Raw genomic sequence first — 17,592 nt, 5'->3', positions numbered from 1 at the left:
CATGCCATATTTTTTACCCATTTTAATACATTATTAACATTATTCTTATACACCATATTTATTATGAATTTTAATAAAATCTTAATATCATTTTGATACCGTATTCATTGCACATTTTAATTGAATATCGATATAATTTTATATGTTAGTATTTTTATTTTTTAATACATTTTCAATATATTTTTAAAGCACCATATTTATTACACATTTTAATAGATTTTCATCATAAATTATGTGCCATATGCAAGACACATTTTAATACATATCTTCAATTTCAATATATTTTTTATACATATATTCATTGCACATTTTAATCAATATAATTTTAATGCACAATATTTACTACTCATTTTAATACAATTTTATACACCATATTTATTACACATTTAAAATAAAATTCATTATAATTTGAGTACACCATATTTATTACATATTTTAGTCCTATCTTAATGTAATTTTAATACAATGTTTATTACACATTTTTATGCATTTTAATATATTTATTACACATTTTAATAAACTTTAATTATAATATATTTTTTACACATTTAAATACTATTTCAACATAATTTTAATACACCATATTCCTTTAATAAAAATTCAATACACTGTCTTTATTATATATTCTAATACAATTTAAATATAATTTTTCTACACCATATTTATTACACATTTTAATTCTATCTCAATATAATTTGAATACAGTGTATTTGTTACACATTTCAATATAACTTTAATACATCGTATTTATCATATATATAAATAATAAACATAATATTAATATATGTTATATTTATAATACATTTTAATATATTTTTTTACACATTCAATTTTATTTCAACAATTTCAATATATTGTATTCCTTTAATTCAATATAATTTTATACACCATATTTGTAACACATTTTTATACAATTTAAATGTAATTTTAATACACCATATTTTTATAGCATAATATAATCTCAATACACCATATTTTATAGCACATTTAAATGCAATTTCAATATAATTTAAATGCACAATATTATTACATATTTTATATTCAATATAATTTTAAAACATTGTATTTATTACACATTTAAATACAATTTCATTATAATTTTAATACATAATTATTACACTTCTATAAAAATATAACTTTAATACATGGTATTTATAACATATTTTAATACAATTTCAATATAATTTCATATACTGTATTTACTATACATTTTATAAAAGTTTATATAATTTTAATAGAATGTATTGCATACACATTTTAATAAAATTTAAATATAATTTCTATAAAACGTAACTATCACACATTTTAATGCAATTTCAGTATAATTTAAATACAGAATATTTATCACACATTTTATACAATTTCAATGTAATTTAAATACACTATATTTATTAAATTTAATACAAATCCAATATAATTTTAATTCACTGTATTTATTACATATTTTAATACAATTTTAATTCACATTTATTACATATTTTAATACAATTTCAATATAATTTAAATGCACTGTATTTATTACACATTTTAATACAATTTTCATATCATTTAAATACATCAGATATATTACACATTTTTATACAATGAAAATATAATTTTAATAAACCATACACATTTTATTACAATTTCAGCATATATTTTTTATACTCCTATTTATTTCACATTTTAATACAATTTCAATATAATTGTTATATGTAATTTATTACACCTTTATACAATTTCAATATAATTTTATACATCGTGTTTATTACATAGTTTAATAAAATTCATATTTAATTTTAATATGCCATATTTATTAGATGGTTTCACACAATTTTAATATAATTTTTACACCGTTTTTATTACACATTTCAACACAATTTAATTTTTTTTATACATTTTGCTAGAGTTTTAATGGAGCGTATTTATTACACATTCTAATACAGTTTCAATATAATTTTTATACACTGTATATGTTATATATTTCAATACAATTTTAATATAATTTTCATACATCATGTTTATTACATATTTTAATACAATTTTAACATAAACTTATATTACTACTTTTCATTTAACATTTTAATACAATTTCAATATAATTTTAGTATGCTGTGTTTATTACACATTTTTATACAATTTTAAATAATTTTTGTACACCATATTTATTACATATTTGTACATTGTTATAAAATTTCAGTATAATTTTAATACACTTCATTTATTACATATACTAATACAATTCTAATATATTTTATCTATTACACATTCTAATACAATTTCACTATAATACACCATATTTGTTACATGTTTGGAAAATTTCAATATAATTTTGATACATTTTAATTATTGCACATTTTAATACAATTTCAATATAATTTTAATACACCATATTCATGACATGTTTCATAATTTTAATACTCCGTATCTATTACACATTTCAATACAATTTCTATATAATTGTAATACACTGTATTACAGATTTCAATTCAATTTCAATATAACTTGAATACACTGTGTTTATTGCACGTTTCATAATTTTAATACACCTGTATTCTAATTGAAATACACCGTGCTTGGTTCATATTTCCATACAATTTGAACATATAATTACCCTATTTATTACACATTTTAATGCAATTTCAATATAATGGTAATACACATTTGTACAATTTCGAAATAACTTTAATACATTGTATATATTAAATATTTCATTAAAATTTTAATAGAATAATAATACCTTGTATTTATTACACATTGTAATACAATTTCAATATAATTGTAATACACCATCTTTATTACACATTTTAAGAAAATTGGTACATAAATTTTATATGCAGTATTTATTACATATTTCAATACAATTTTAATAGAATTCTAATACTGCATATTTATTACACGTTGTAATATAATTTTAGTATAATTTCGATACAACCTACTTATTACACATTTAAATACAATTTCAAATACATTGTATTTATTACACATTTCATACAATTTAATTACACAATGTTTATTAAACCTGGTAATAAAATGTGCATATTAAATTTTATACACCATATTTATTACATATTTGAATACAATTTTAATATAATTTTAATACACCATATTACACATTCAATACAATTTCAATATAGCGTATTTATTACACATTTTTTATACGATTTCAATATAATTTAATACACTGAAATGTGTAGTAAATATGCTGTAATTGTAAGAAACTGTATTATTTAAAATTTTATATAATTTTGATATATTTTATATACTGCATTTATTATACATTTTACTACAATTTCAACACACCGTATTTATTGTACATTTTGGTATAATTTTGATATACTGTATTTATTAAAAATTTTAATACAGTTTCAATATAATTTTAATACACTGTAATTATTAATTTTAATACAATTTCTATTTTTATTTTTCAGAAATATTTCCAAATCGAACCGATAAAAGAAAAGATGTCAAAATTTATTTTTAACATCACAATTTTTACCTCCACAAAACGCTATTTTTTTTATATATCCATATTCTCTTGGCCTTATTCTACATCTCTTCATTCACCGAAGTCTAAAATTAAATGCTACTACATATTTATCAAGAAAAGTACATGATTTTATCAAATGTGATCACGTTTTTGTTTATTTGTGGCTACGAATTAGGATAGGTTGAACACACTTCAGTGATTTTTTTTATAAGCTCCTATATAAGCACACTAAGATTGACAATTTTATGCTTCATCGTCTGCAATTATAATTCAGTTATGATTCCACTAGCACATGAGTTCAATGTCTATGTAACCACAGAGACCCACAAATTTAGCTGACCAATCTGTCTCTTTTAGCTGAGTGGTTAGAAAAGTATTTCTCTTTTGTTTCCATTAATAGTTCATCTTAGAACATCTGAAAATATCATGGCAGATTTGGCCAAAATGATAATGCTATACATTTAAATGTTATGCAGTAAAACTAGAGATTAAAAACACACACATGCACACAAATATGAACTTCAATGTTTTTTTTTTCAGTTAATTGTGCAGCTTATTTGATGTGAAACCTGTGGTGGTATTTTTATTCTTATAGTTCTTCAATGCTTGGTCGAACGTGCAATAAGGTTAATAATTTTTTATTAAATCACTCAAAAATGTTTATGTGTCACAAAGTAGACCAATCAAACCTAGTTTCTTAAAAAAAAAATATCATCAAAGATCTCCATAGGCTGAATGAAAAAAAAATTGACTATTTCTGATCTATATATTTTGAAATATAATTATAGCCATATACTTTATATATTGATATCAATATGAACCATATTAAGTTACAGAAAGATTTATTTTTGTAAATTTCATGTGAGACATAAAAGTTGTGTTGGGCATTTTAAGAGAAAAATATTTTTTTGTTTAAAATAATCAACGTTTTTTCTTTTTTATCTTTTCTTTTTAGCATTCCTGTTCTTTTCTTTCTTTTTATTTTCATTTTCTCCCCTTTTCCTTTTAAAACCTTTTTATTTCTCAAACATTCATCTGATATAAACTAATAAATCCTGTCATGTACAATCAAGCCAGACCATTCCTTTTTCATTTTAATTGTCATGTTACAGGGTTGGTTGCAACATAAAGGCTTGGACATGTTTGTTTTGTGCATATCCCTAAACAATTCAGGAAACAAGCACAAACAATACAGATAAAAGAAACTATCTAATCGGTTCTAACTAACCTGAAAATGACATTGTTTACATTTCATATATCGCTTTATTACCACATATTAGTGAATCGGCTTTCGGCAATATTCTGAACAAGTGCCGAACTGTTTCTCACATCAGCAGTTAAATTCAATTTATTTTGGAAATGCTTCTATAACAACCAAGGTGAGTATACCAGTATGACAATCGTCATAGAAACAACCATCCAAGGATGGCATGTGCGTATTGTAAAAAGTCACCGACACTTGAACTCGAAACCTGACCGATAGGAAACAAAAAGGTGACATATGCAAATTAAGTTGCAGTCAAATTTGAGCTATATGCTCAAATTTGATTGCATCTTAATTTGCATATGTCACCTTTTTGTTTCTCAAATTTGAGCATGTAAAAAGCCGGTATTTCTTTTTTTTTAAATTTTAATTAAAAGTCGTTTTAATGTATGCCAAAAAGAAAGTTTTTCTTTGGCTTGCAATGTTCTCGGCACTTGCAAACACGACAATCCTTTCTCTTTTCCTGTTTCAACATTTGTAGAAAATCCATATTTTTTTCTCATCACTGTCATGCGAATTCACTGTATGTTCAAATGACTCAAAAAAAAAAAAAACCAAACAGAATGTTCTCGCCAGTGAAAGAAATACTGGCTTTTTATATGCTCAAATTTGACTGCATCTTAATTTGCAGATGTCGTTTCCTATCAGTCAGGTTTTGAGTTCGAGTGTAGGTGACTTTTTACAATATGCACATGCCACCCTCGTACGCTTTTTTTCCATGATTGTTGTCACAACCAGCTTGATTGTAAATGATAACAATTAAACTTCTTTATCTAAGAAAATGGAAAATTAGCAAGTCTTTGAAACCACATGACTATTGAAACATGTGACTCCCGTTTATAAATATAACTGTTTAAAATGAAAAATAAATTATTTTTATATAGAACATGAATTGGACTTATTATTTAATTGAAAAAATTTGCTTTCTTGTCATGTCTTTTATGCAGTTATAAATGTTTAATATATAAAGTTAGTTTTTGTGATCAATAGTTTTTTTTTTTTTACTACAAGTTAAAAATCTGTTTTATCATGTTGTATTATTCTATGTTATTGAAAATACATTCATTGTTAATTGATTTGTTTGATTTTTATATTTAATCCTGATCAATATCATTTTTGTTTCTGAATTTTTTAGATAAGGACTAATTATTCATACAATTTGGATTCTACAAACGTTTTCATCTTGAGTGTTCTTGTGAATTATTTAGGACTTTTAACCGTCGTGGCTGACGAAATGAGAACATGCTACTTTGATGAATTAAATAAATGGTTGCATCTGAAACTCCATGCAGATTCATGAATTCAACAGAAATATTCCAAGTTTGTCAAGATACGCATAAAGAAGATGGGGGTCACATCGACCAAAACATTGTGAAAAAAACATTGTGAAAAAAAACATTGTGAAAAAAACATTGTGTGAAAAAAACACTCAAGATGAAAACAGTAGTCTGAAAAATCCAAATAATACCAATATCGTTTTGTCTTTTCTTTTAGTCATAACTGAAGAAAGGTGAAAGAGTATTGTCCCCTCAATTTATATCTACTCACTGAGTAACAAATTGATTAAGATGTTAATAACAGTTGTTACTAATACTCGGTCGACTCTTTAATTGTTCCCGTCTTTGTTTTTTATAATTTGAATTCACCTAGTGTGTCTTCAAACACTTATATTTTTAAGGTTCAGCGTGGATTATTTAAAAGATAAATTTTATTATTCATCAGCAAAGTTACTACTTAAAATATAATACACACACACACACACACACACACACACACACACATATATAAAACAAAAATGAAAATAAAAAATTACGAGGGGCATGCAATAAGTAATGCCCCTGACCCACTTCCAGTTGTCTGATCTAGCTGAAATTTTGTATGTGCAATGATTTATATCTCTACAGACTTGGAGTCTACATTCGTAACACCCTCCCGCTGACTAGAGAAACAAACCTAGAAACGGACGATCAAGCCTTTATGTGCTTTAGACTAAACATACAACATAACATTAGCTACTTTTATTTTCTCTACCGCTCTCCCTCGACCAAGGACTGCACCATAATAAACAAAGTCTCTGACAGCATAGACACAGCACTCTCCCTCGACACTAGCGCACAAATACATGTATTTGGTGACTTTAATGTTCACCACAAAAACTGGCTTGGATTCTCTACTCACGCAGATGCAGCGGGCAGCTCAACACATAGTTTCGCTATATCTCACTCCCTATCACAAATGGTTACATTTCCAACCCGTTTCCCTGACCAGCAAGAACAACACGCATCACTTCTAGATCTGTTTCTAACTACAGTTCCCGAGGATTGTATAACAAATGCTGACAGCCCACTCGGGAACGCTGACCATGCAGTGATAATGGTAGAAATCGCCCTAAATTCTAGACCCAAAACTGAAGAGCCAGTGCTCAAAACAACGAGATATTATAAAAAGGCTGACTGGGAAGCCATCAGAGATCTTATCAGAGATGCTCCATGGGGAAATATTTTTTCTCTTCCTGCTGAACAGTGCGCAAATGAGACCACTGAATGGTTCAAAACAGCAATTGAAGCACATGTTCCCATGCGGAAATTTTATAGCAAACCCCACTCTCCCCAATGGTTTACTTCAACTTGCACAACTGCCATTGCTCAAAGGCAGCATGCATACCGCGGATTTAACCGACATAAGTCCAGTTCAAACAAACAGAAGTATATAGAAGCTAGAAGTAACATTAAGAAAGAAATAGCGACAGCTAAGAGAGAATTTACTGAAATCACTAAAAAACGCATCAAAGCACAAAAATTAGGAAATCGTGACTTCTGGAAAATCTACAACAGTGTAGTAAATAATGGGCAATCAACAATTCCCCCACTAACCAACAATCACAAGGTTGTTTGCTCAGCAATCGACAAGGCTAATATGCTTGCCAGCCGGTTTGCCTCAAACTTGACACTGGACCCTTTCAACCACCCCCTGCCTGACTTTCCTTTGCAGACAGATGCCACACTAGACGGTCTAAAAATCACCCCTGCTCAGGTAGACGCTATCATAAAAACTTTGACACTTCAAAAGCTGATCTCATCCCAGCTGTGCTATTAAAAAAGTGCTCAGCTGAAGTAGCTCCAGTTCTCTCCAAACTCTACAACAAATGCCTTAATGAATCATGCTTTCCGGGCTGTTGGAAAACTGCTTCTGTGGTACCAGTATTCAAAAATTCTGGCGAAAGAACTGACCCATCAAATTATCGCCCCATTAGCCTCCTCCCACTTTTCGCCAAAATATTTGAGACCATAATTAACCATGCTCTAGTCCGGCACCTTACAGATGCTAAACTTCTGACTGACAAATAATATGGATTTAGACAAGCCCGTTCCATGGCAGACATCCTCACTGTAATCTCTGAACGTATATACCATTCACTCGACAAAACGGGGGAGGGCAAAGCGGTAGCTCTAGATATATCTAAGGCTTTTGACAGGGTATGGCATGAGGGTCTCCTCAGGAAAATTAAATCATACGGTATCACTGGTAGAATGCTTAACATAATTAAATCCTTCTTAGTTAAGAGAAAAATCCAGGTTGTCCTCGATGGTCGTACATCTAAACAGTGTGATATAAATGCGGGAGTGCCTCAGGGGTCTATCCTTGGGCCTCTATTGTTCCTAATATTTATTAATGACCTCCTTGACAAAACTGCCTCTGAGATGGGTATATATGCTGATGACACCACACTCTATAACAGGCATGACAGGAAAACAAATGAACACATAACTAAAGAAATGGCAAAAACTCTAGAGGATGACCTCCAATCCGTAGTGGAATGGGGACATAAATGGATGGTCACATTCAATGCTGCCAAGACTAAACTGGTTTCCTTCAATAATTACAAGAAACCTTCTCTGCCACCAATAGCAATGGCCAGTGACTCCCTGTCTGAAAGTACATCTTTCAAACTGCTTGGCCTAATGTTCACAAGAAACATGAGTTGGAACAATTATATTGGAAACATTGCCAGGGCCGCTGCGAAAAAGGTAGGCTCTCTCTACCATGCTAGAAAACTGCTAACACCTGAAAGTATCCTGTACCTCTATAAGGCCACCATTCGCCCATGTATGGAGTATTGCTGTCACATTTGGGCTGGTGCATCTGTTGCTAGTCTCTCGCTCCTAAACAAGGTTCAAAAGAGAGTCGCCAATCTGATAGGCCCTGAACTGGCATCTAAGCTTCAGCCTCTGTCCCATCGATGAAAAGTTGCATCCCTCTGCCTGTTCTACAAGTATTTTAATGGTGAACTGACTGACTGACGAACTGCAGACACTTGTGCCCTCATGACGTATACACTCTCGACAAACCCGACAGGCAGCTAAATCCCACCCCCACACAGTAGAGATCCCTAGCTGTAAAAGATCTTTCTACTCCAGTAGTTTCTTCCCCAGAACCGCTAGACTCTGGATTTCCATTCCAGGTCCCTGCTTCCCTAACTGTACTGACATGCAGAAGTTCAAGTGTAATGTGAACCAACATCTTGCTGCCCAAATCCCAACATAGTGCCCCAGCAGTTGCTGACCCTGATAGTAGCTCCCTACACCAAAGTGGCAATGTGCCTTGTTTGGGGTGAAAATGTAAAAAAAAAAAGACACTTCTGGTACAAATTTTAGGAGCCTTAAACCTATTTTTATTTCTAGTTGTAAATATCACCATTTATTACTAATTATTATTATATATTAATATATATCTATCTCTATACTTATTCCTCCTGCATATTTTGGGGGGGAGGGCGCGAAATATTATGGAAGTGGTTAAAATTCCTCCTGTCTATTTTTGGGAGGGTGGGGCAAAATGATGGAATGTCTGTTATTTTGGAGGTGGTTAAAATTGTTCTTGTTTTTTTTTCTACCTGGATGGAGGGGCGAGATTGATTTTCCCTCTCTGGTATGAGAAACTGCATCAGTTGTCTGAAGCCAGTCAAAAAAGGAATTGCTTTGCAGAGTTTTTTTGAAGGGTATTCAAATACCCCTGGAATGCTGAGAGAGTTAGGTGCACACCTGTGATCCTGGGTTGGAAATGATACACCAAATTTCTGCTTTGTTGTTTTTGTTTTTGAAATAAAGGACATATCTCTGGTGTTTCATTATTTATGTAATATGTATGAATTTTATGTAATTTATGTTTATATGATTTTATTTTTTTGTAATTTATGTAATAAATGACAAGTTGGGTATGGGAGGTGTGTGATACTATAAAGTGGACCTGAGACACTAAGTGCTGAGAGGGTGGGGGCAATAGACAAAGAATGGGAAGTGTCTAACAATTGGGACATAATCCTTAAATTGGGTTATATATTTAAATGAAAATTTAAAAAATTTAATTGTACGCCGACGAGAAGGGTATCGTTTTTTTGTTGTTTTTATATTTTATCACCAAGGCAAAATGAACATGGAAGAAAAAGAAGGAGTATAGAAAAAAGAGAAGGAGTATGGAAGAAAGAGAGAGGTGAGAAAGACGTTCAGCAGGTGAATCAGCAAGCGAGGTGACTGGGTCACCCACTCCGTCACACGCTTTCTAACCCCTGGTAGTTATTAAGCAACAAAGAAAGAAAAGAGAGGGGTAAGAAATGTATAGAGAAGAGAGAGAAAGAGGGAAAAAGAGACATTTTTGGTACAGGACTCTCCGCTGTGCCGCTGAGCCGGGCGCACAACAAACTGGTGTCGTCAAAATATAGAATGTCAACTCTACGAACACGAGGGACACAGCACTCGAAAAATAACCGAAACATTGGATGAATACAACATAGGAATACCGCATCCGAAGTGAATAAAATGGAGGTTACACTTCACGCAGAAAAGAAACAAACAAAAAGAGAAAATAAAAATAAAAACTGTAAGTCGTCTCTCTGAATATCTCTCTCTCATATATTAAGTCAATGAGTTCATTTTGCCATTGTTGTCTTTGGATTGATGTATTTTTTGTATTGATATATTTCTCGTCTGCATTTTCAGATAGTAGGTAAAGATACCCCTTCCACACCCTCGTAATTTGTTTTTATTTTACTTAATCTCATCCCCCTCCTTACCGTAGTTTAATTTTTATAATAAAATTAACTTTGAAATATTATCACTGGTGTCTGTGTTCATTCTTTTTTGCATTTTTGTTGTGTTTGTCTTCATGTCTCTGTCTTCTTCGTTTTTTACCCTTTTTTTCACATGTGCGATAAATTTATTTTGTTTCTTGTAAATTCTTTTTTATCACCCCCTCCCTTATGTAATGTGGTACAAAGATAAACACATTTTGTTTTTCGTAAATTTCTTTCCATTTGCTGTTTACTTAATTCCCCACCCTCTTTATCGCATGTGTAACACAATAAACAACCTTCAGGAGAATATCACTTTTATAATTGATTTTTCCCAGTACTCTAACCACTGCATCACGGGTCCTTGCGGACAATTCTAGTACAAATTTTAGGAGCCTTAAACCTATTTTTATTTCTAGTTATAAATATCACCATTTATTACTAATTATTATTATATATTAATATATATCTATCTCTATACTTATTTCTTGTATATATATTATCTATTGTTTATAATTACTGGTTCCCATATCGTATTGAATTCTATACTAGGTCTACTTAGCAGTTGGTTATTCCCCAGCATGTGATACTATAAAATGGACCTGAGTCACTAAGTGCTGAGAGGGGGGTGGCAATAGACAAAGGAGTAGGAAGTGTCTGACAATAAACAAAGAGATGGGAAGTAGCAAACAATGAATCTTTAGGTATTTTTAGATTGAGCCTTTTTGATTTGATAATGACAATAGAAACCTACAGAACAGATAACACAGGGAAGGGCAGCTTCCGGTAGTTGGGATGGGGGGCGATTTCAGATACCAACGTAGAGGAGACAGTTAGTTTAATGTAATTAAAAAAAAAAAAGAAGACACTTCTGGTACGAATTTTAGAAGCCTTAAACCTATTTTTATTTCTAGTTGTAAACATCACTATTTATTATTAATTATTACTATGTATTAATGTATATCTATCTCTATACTTATTTCTTGTATATATTATCTATTGTTTATAATTATTGGTTCCCATATTGTATTAAATTCTATGCTAGGTTTACTTAGCAGTTGGTTATTCCTCAGCATATGTGCTGCTTCTTTCAGTCATTTTACTCTCCACCGTTCCTCTCTGTCTATAATTTTTACTTTGTCCCATAATGGTGGATGGTTTCCTTTTTCCTTCAAGATATGATCAGCTATCACTGACTTTTCAGTCTCTCCACGTACTACGGCTTTTCAATGTTCTTCTAACCGTACTTTCAATGGACGACATGTATAGTATAGTTTTCCACATTTACATGGGATTTCATATACACAGTTATTAGTCATGATTTTTTCTGTAGGAAGCTTGACTCGCACAAGCTGTTTCCGGAGAGTTGAATCACTCCTGTACTGTTCTGATGTCATATGGATTGCATATTCATTGAAGTTTTTCACAAACAAGCCCTTCATACATGGTATACAAACTATGATGAGTTTCTGAGTGGTGTCCTTTTGTGTTTGGTCCAGATTTCTTGGAGCTGACGTCATGCTCTCTGGATAGTTGTTTCGGTGGAGTGTTTCTCTTAAACTGTCCATCTTCTCTTGATATGCACTGATGTTACTACATATTGCTTTTGCTCAGTGTTGTAGGCAACGAACGATGTTTTTCTTTAAATTCAGAAACGACATATTTTTTGTTATTTATTTATTATTTTTATTTATTAAATATTTAAATATATTTTTATTTAAATATTAATGAAATACTTTTTACGAGCATAAAAGTTATCCATGTATAATCGGCTGATGTTTTATAACAGAGCTACAACATGCTATCAAATTTTTATGCACAATTTTATCGCTTTTAAATGTAAGTTTGTTATTGTTTTTTTATAAACGATTTTGGGTATTTTTTTACAACCTGCCCCAGCGTAGTATAAATATTCTCAATCACCCCATATTAAGAACAGTTTTCGGAATAAACACTAAAACATAAATGACTAAAACTACCACCTAACCATATATTCAAACACTACCATGTTTGAATTATATATATATTTTACAAAGGAGTCACCACAAATATTGTGAAAGTTTGGCAAGGGGGACCATAGATTGAAGCTCAGACGAGCACTTGCTATGAAAATAATGATAAAGCAGAGACACTCACAGCGTCTCTTCTGTGGGAAAGAGATTGCAGGGAAAAGAAAAAGGTATCCCCCAATAGGCTATGAAGTCTATTTTGAACTCTGTTAAGACAGGATGCTGCTTCTAGGAGCTCCTGCCCAGATGTGGCAACAGTACTCCATCATTGGTCGTACCTGGCTTTTATATAAGTAGAGAAATGCATCAGGAGTGAGATATCTACTGGATTGATAAAATGATCCTACCATTTTTTCCAGCGGCCTTGGCAACGGATTTGATGTATGTGTTCTATCTCAGATCAGGAGTAAAGGTCAAACCCAGAAGCTTGTCAAAACATGGAGCCTCCCCACGACGAGATCTGTTCATTTCAATTGATGCCAGATGAGGATCAGAGCGTTGATGATGCTCGGTTTTAAATGCATTAAAAGTAACCAGACACAGCTTTCGCCATTGTACCATATGTTCAAAATTGGAGGAGAGAGAGTCAGAGAGAACTTAATAATTTACAGCCTTTGATGTGTTGCCATAGATGGTAGTGGCATCAGCATAAATGTCAATGAATGATCTTAGGATGTTATTTGGAAGATCATTAATGTAGATCAGGAAGAGAGTTGGGCCCAGGATGGACCCCTGAGGGACTCCAGCATTAATACTGTGAGCTTCTGATTTCTGCCCATCAACCACTACTCTTATGAACCTATCCGACAGAAATGATTTAATAATTGAGAAAACATTTCCAGCTATGATATAGCTGGAAATCTTGTGAAACTAGGCCTTTATACCATACCCTATCAAAGGCCTTTGATATGTCAAGAGCAATTGCCCTAGGAAGGAAGCCTCAATCAAGAGATTCACTAATTCTATGAGATATTATCGTTAGCAGATCTGCTGTAAATCTAGCAGAACGAGAACCATATTGCATGTCACCAAGAAGGTTATTTTTGCTGAGGTGGTTGACTACTTCTCTATTTAACACAGATTCCAGCAACTTACTCATGACGCACAGGAGACTGATTGGTCTGTACTGAAAGGAAGATAACGGATCACCAGAATTCTTAAATACAAGGCATGTTGATGAGGTTTTCCAGGGTGTTGGGAAGCAATTCTTAAGACAACGCTTAAACAGCTTTGTAAGTATGGGAGCTAGTTCTGGTTGAAGCTTTTCCGGCACTATAATTGGAATGCCGTCGGGTCAGTCTCTTTACTGGAATCAAGGTTTTTGATTAGCTTGGTAATATCACGCACAGATATTTGTATGTCGCATAGAGTATTTTCTGATACAGACGGAAATAAGGGGGGTTGACAGCCTTGGTTGCATAGGGTAATATTTGCTGCAAAGTTCTTGGCAAAGAGGCTGGCTTTGTCTGATGCTGATGAGATTATCTCAGATCCATTGATGATGCTCCTGTTCAGAACCCTATTTGCTATTTGCCAAAACTGGTGGGAACCAAACTGCTGCTCAGCTACTTTTGACTTAATGGATTGAGCATACAACTCTCTTGCATTCTTTATTACTCTTTTACAGTGGTTGCTGGCAGTCCTAAAAGCTTTAGTCTCAGTACATCTATTACATCGGAAGCAATGGAAAAAGTTATTTCTGTGCGCAATGGCAGCTGCACATTCTGAAGAGAACCACAGCTGGCTGAGGTTTTTGCTGGAATATTTTGGAGGGTATAAAGCGGTCTATACCTACAATTAACCATTCGGTCAGGTCTGATACTATATAAGTTATAGTTACTATATTGCTATACTACTTATATATATATTCTTTTCAGGAAACACATAGTCTAACCTTCAAAGGGCATCACGAAACTACACACAAAAATAACTACATACATTTTAATTTTCCTTCATGTAAAGACAAAAAAAACAAACTAAACAAAGTTAAACTCTATAAAGTTTATCTTTGAACAACAATCCAATCTTCAGCAATATAGCTAAATAAAGTAATAGCTTCTACAATAAAAAAGTAAATATTCATTAGTAAATCTGAAATAATGTAATAGCTTCTACAATTCTCGGCAAAACTTTTACATAACATTAATATTATAAAAATAACCATTCATTTCAACAGATGCAGTGCATATTTCAAATTTTCTTGAGAATGTATGAAAACAATAAAGACAAAATGTTGATGAACATATACGAGAGGCGTGCAATAAGTAATGCCCCTGACCCACTTCCCATTGCAGTAGAGCAACGAAACTTGGCACAGTTATTAGTCTTTCTTTACATAGGAACCACCCAGAGTTATGCATTTCTCCCATCATTTGATGCAGCTCTGGAGACCGTTTTTGTAGAACACCCCAGGTTGTCCTCCAACCACGACGTGATTTCAGAAATCAAGGCTGCATCATCTGGGAAACGCTTTCCTTTCAAAAACAATTTCATGGCTGGGAAGAGGTGAAAGTCAGAGGGTGCAAGGTCAGGAGAGTAGGGAGGATGGGGAAGGATTTCATAACCACACGTCCGTGCTTCTGATCTGGCGACATGCGAGTTGTGGACGTTGTCCTGCAGGAGGAGGGTACCTTTGCTAATCTTGACCCGCCTCTTGATTTTGATAGCTTCCCTTAATTTCCTCAAAAGTGAAGCATAATAGGCTCCTGTAATTGTGGTACCCTTTGCCAGGAAATCTGTCATCACTACTCCGTCCTGGTCCCAGAAGACTGAGCATGACCATGCCAACGGAGGGCTGCACTCTTGCCTTCTTTGGAGGTGGTGAGTCGAAGTGTAACCACTGCATTGACTGGGCTTTGGTCTCTGGATCATAGTGATGGACCCAGGTTTCATCCTGTGTAATCAGTCTTTTGAAAAACTTTGACTCATCTTCTTGGCACATCTTCAAATTCATCCTCAAGCACTCAACGCATTCTTGCTTCTGGAATGGTGTGAGCAACGTGAGAATCCATCTGGCAGACACCTTATGCATATGCAAATGGTCATGAATGATAGTTTCCACAGACCCTGTACTAATCTTGACATCTTAGGCTATTTGGAGAATAGTAATGCGCTGATCTTCCAAAATGGCAGCCTCAGCTTGACGGACAGATGCCTCATCAATGGCAGAAGAGGGGCGACCAGGTCTGGGAGCCGTTTCCACAGACTTCCGGCCATGTTTGAATTCACCAGAGTTTTACAAGGTCATATGATGGGGCATTATCAGCATAAGTTTCTTTCATTTCATCAAAAGTCTCCTGTGGTGTGCACCCTTTCAAATACAAAAACTGGATCACTGCTCGACATTCAACAGGCTCTATTTCACAAGCCACAATCATATGTCTGTCAGAGTCCTGCAAGGACTTATGGCGCAGTGGTTAGAATACTGGGAAAAATCAATTGTAAAAGTGATATTCTCCTGAAGGTTGAAGGTTCAATCCTCAGTGTGGGCGACCAAAAAAAAAATGTTTGTAAATTACTTAAGACCTCTATCCAATCATGGCAGACGGAAAAAGAGCATGCTACCCCCGTGAAGTAAATAAAGGGTTCCACTCGAAATTCCATCCAAATTCCTGAGTTTGACAGAAACATTTCTGAGTTCGACAAGATACATCGACCGAAACGTTGTGAAAAATCACACTCACGATAAAAACAGTAGTCCGATGACCGATGAATAATAATACAAAAATTATGTCCAAAAAAAAAAAAAAAAGGGGGGTGTAATACAAATAAACAAAGAGCAGGTAACTCACTCATCATTTGCTAAACAATTAAATACAATAGAATTGCTGAAATAAAAAGATCTTATATATATGTAAAGTCTATTTTCAAAATTCCAAAATGTTGTCCATCTTATCGTTTATTTCTTTCAGCATGTTAAAATGTTTAATTCTTGACAGCACTTGTTTCGTTTCACAGAACCATTCATATAATTATTGTCAACTTTTGAATCTTTTCTACCCTGACTCATCAGAAGAATAAGAACTCATTAACTTTAAAAGAAAATAAAAAGAATATGGGCATTATTACATTAACCCCCCCCCCCCAAATCGGAAGAGTTGTTGCAATTGTGTTTTATGACATTTCCACCATCTTTGATTTTGAATATATATATATATATATATTTATTGAAAACACAGTGTGACCTTCAAAAGACATCACAAAACTATACACAAAAAAATGACTACATATTTTTTTTACTCACATCATAATAACAGAATCAAAACACATGCATTCAATTACAAATTCATTCAATTACAAATTCATTCAATTACAAATTCATTCAATTACACATCTCACATATTTTGCATTAAATGTGAAAAACAAGCCGTACCAATTTTTTGGATAATATGTATAAAACATTTTTTTTACCTACTCACGGCCATATTATAAGAATATACAACACTTTAAGTGAGATAGGAATTCCAACAACACTAAAAACAAAAAAAGTCATTTTCCTAAAAATTCACATCTAAACCAGGAAAATGTACTGTCAATGTAATACTTTAAATAAAATAAAGATTGATGAACTGAAGGAAAAGCTTGAAGAACATAAAAAATAGCAATTCCTTAAATGCAACGTTATCACTGTTTTAATTTAAAACAAACAAGATTTCTTAAATTCATGTATGATATAAATCTCACCTGTCTGTTTAAATGTATGTATGTCTGTCTTTCGACAGAGGTGACGGATTTTCAAAAAATCAATATCGTTTTGAAGCTGCCCCTTCGGACAACAAATATC

The 17,592-nt window shown here is 32.4% G+C and overlaps 2 protein-coding genes across 3 annotated transcripts in view; one reads left to right on the top strand and one right to left on the bottom strand.

Moving 5' to 3' along the window:
• LOC145259862 (uncharacterized) overlaps positions 1-4,188 on the top strand; it is a 72,732-nt gene extending 68,544 nt beyond the window's left edge. For both annotated transcript variants that reach the window (XM_080117709.1, XM_080117707.1), the window contains exon 8: positions 3,411-4,188. In XM_080117709.1, coding sequence (XP_079973835.1) covers positions 3,411-3,412 — 2 coding nt within the window. In that variant the 3' untranslated portion in view covers positions 3,413-4,188. The remainder of the gene's footprint in view (positions 1-3,410) is intronic.
• The window catches only part of LOC145259863 (ubiquitin-conjugating enzyme E2 Z-like), a gene marked incomplete at its 3' end in the record, with an annotated part of 243,922 nt that overhangs the window by 191,254 nt on the left and 35,076 nt on the right, over positions 1-17,592 (bottom strand).

Source organism: Euprymna scolopes, chromosome 35, assembly GCF_053919585.1.
Source record: "Euprymna scolopes isolate OS-2025 chromosome 35, ASM5391958v1, whole genome shotgun sequence".
Classification (NCBI taxonomy): Eukaryota; Metazoa; Mollusca; class Cephalopoda; order Sepiida; family Sepiolidae; genus Euprymna; species Euprymna scolopes.
Note: the sequence above shows the minus strand (reverse complement) of the source record. Positions and strands in the feature narration are given on the sequence as shown.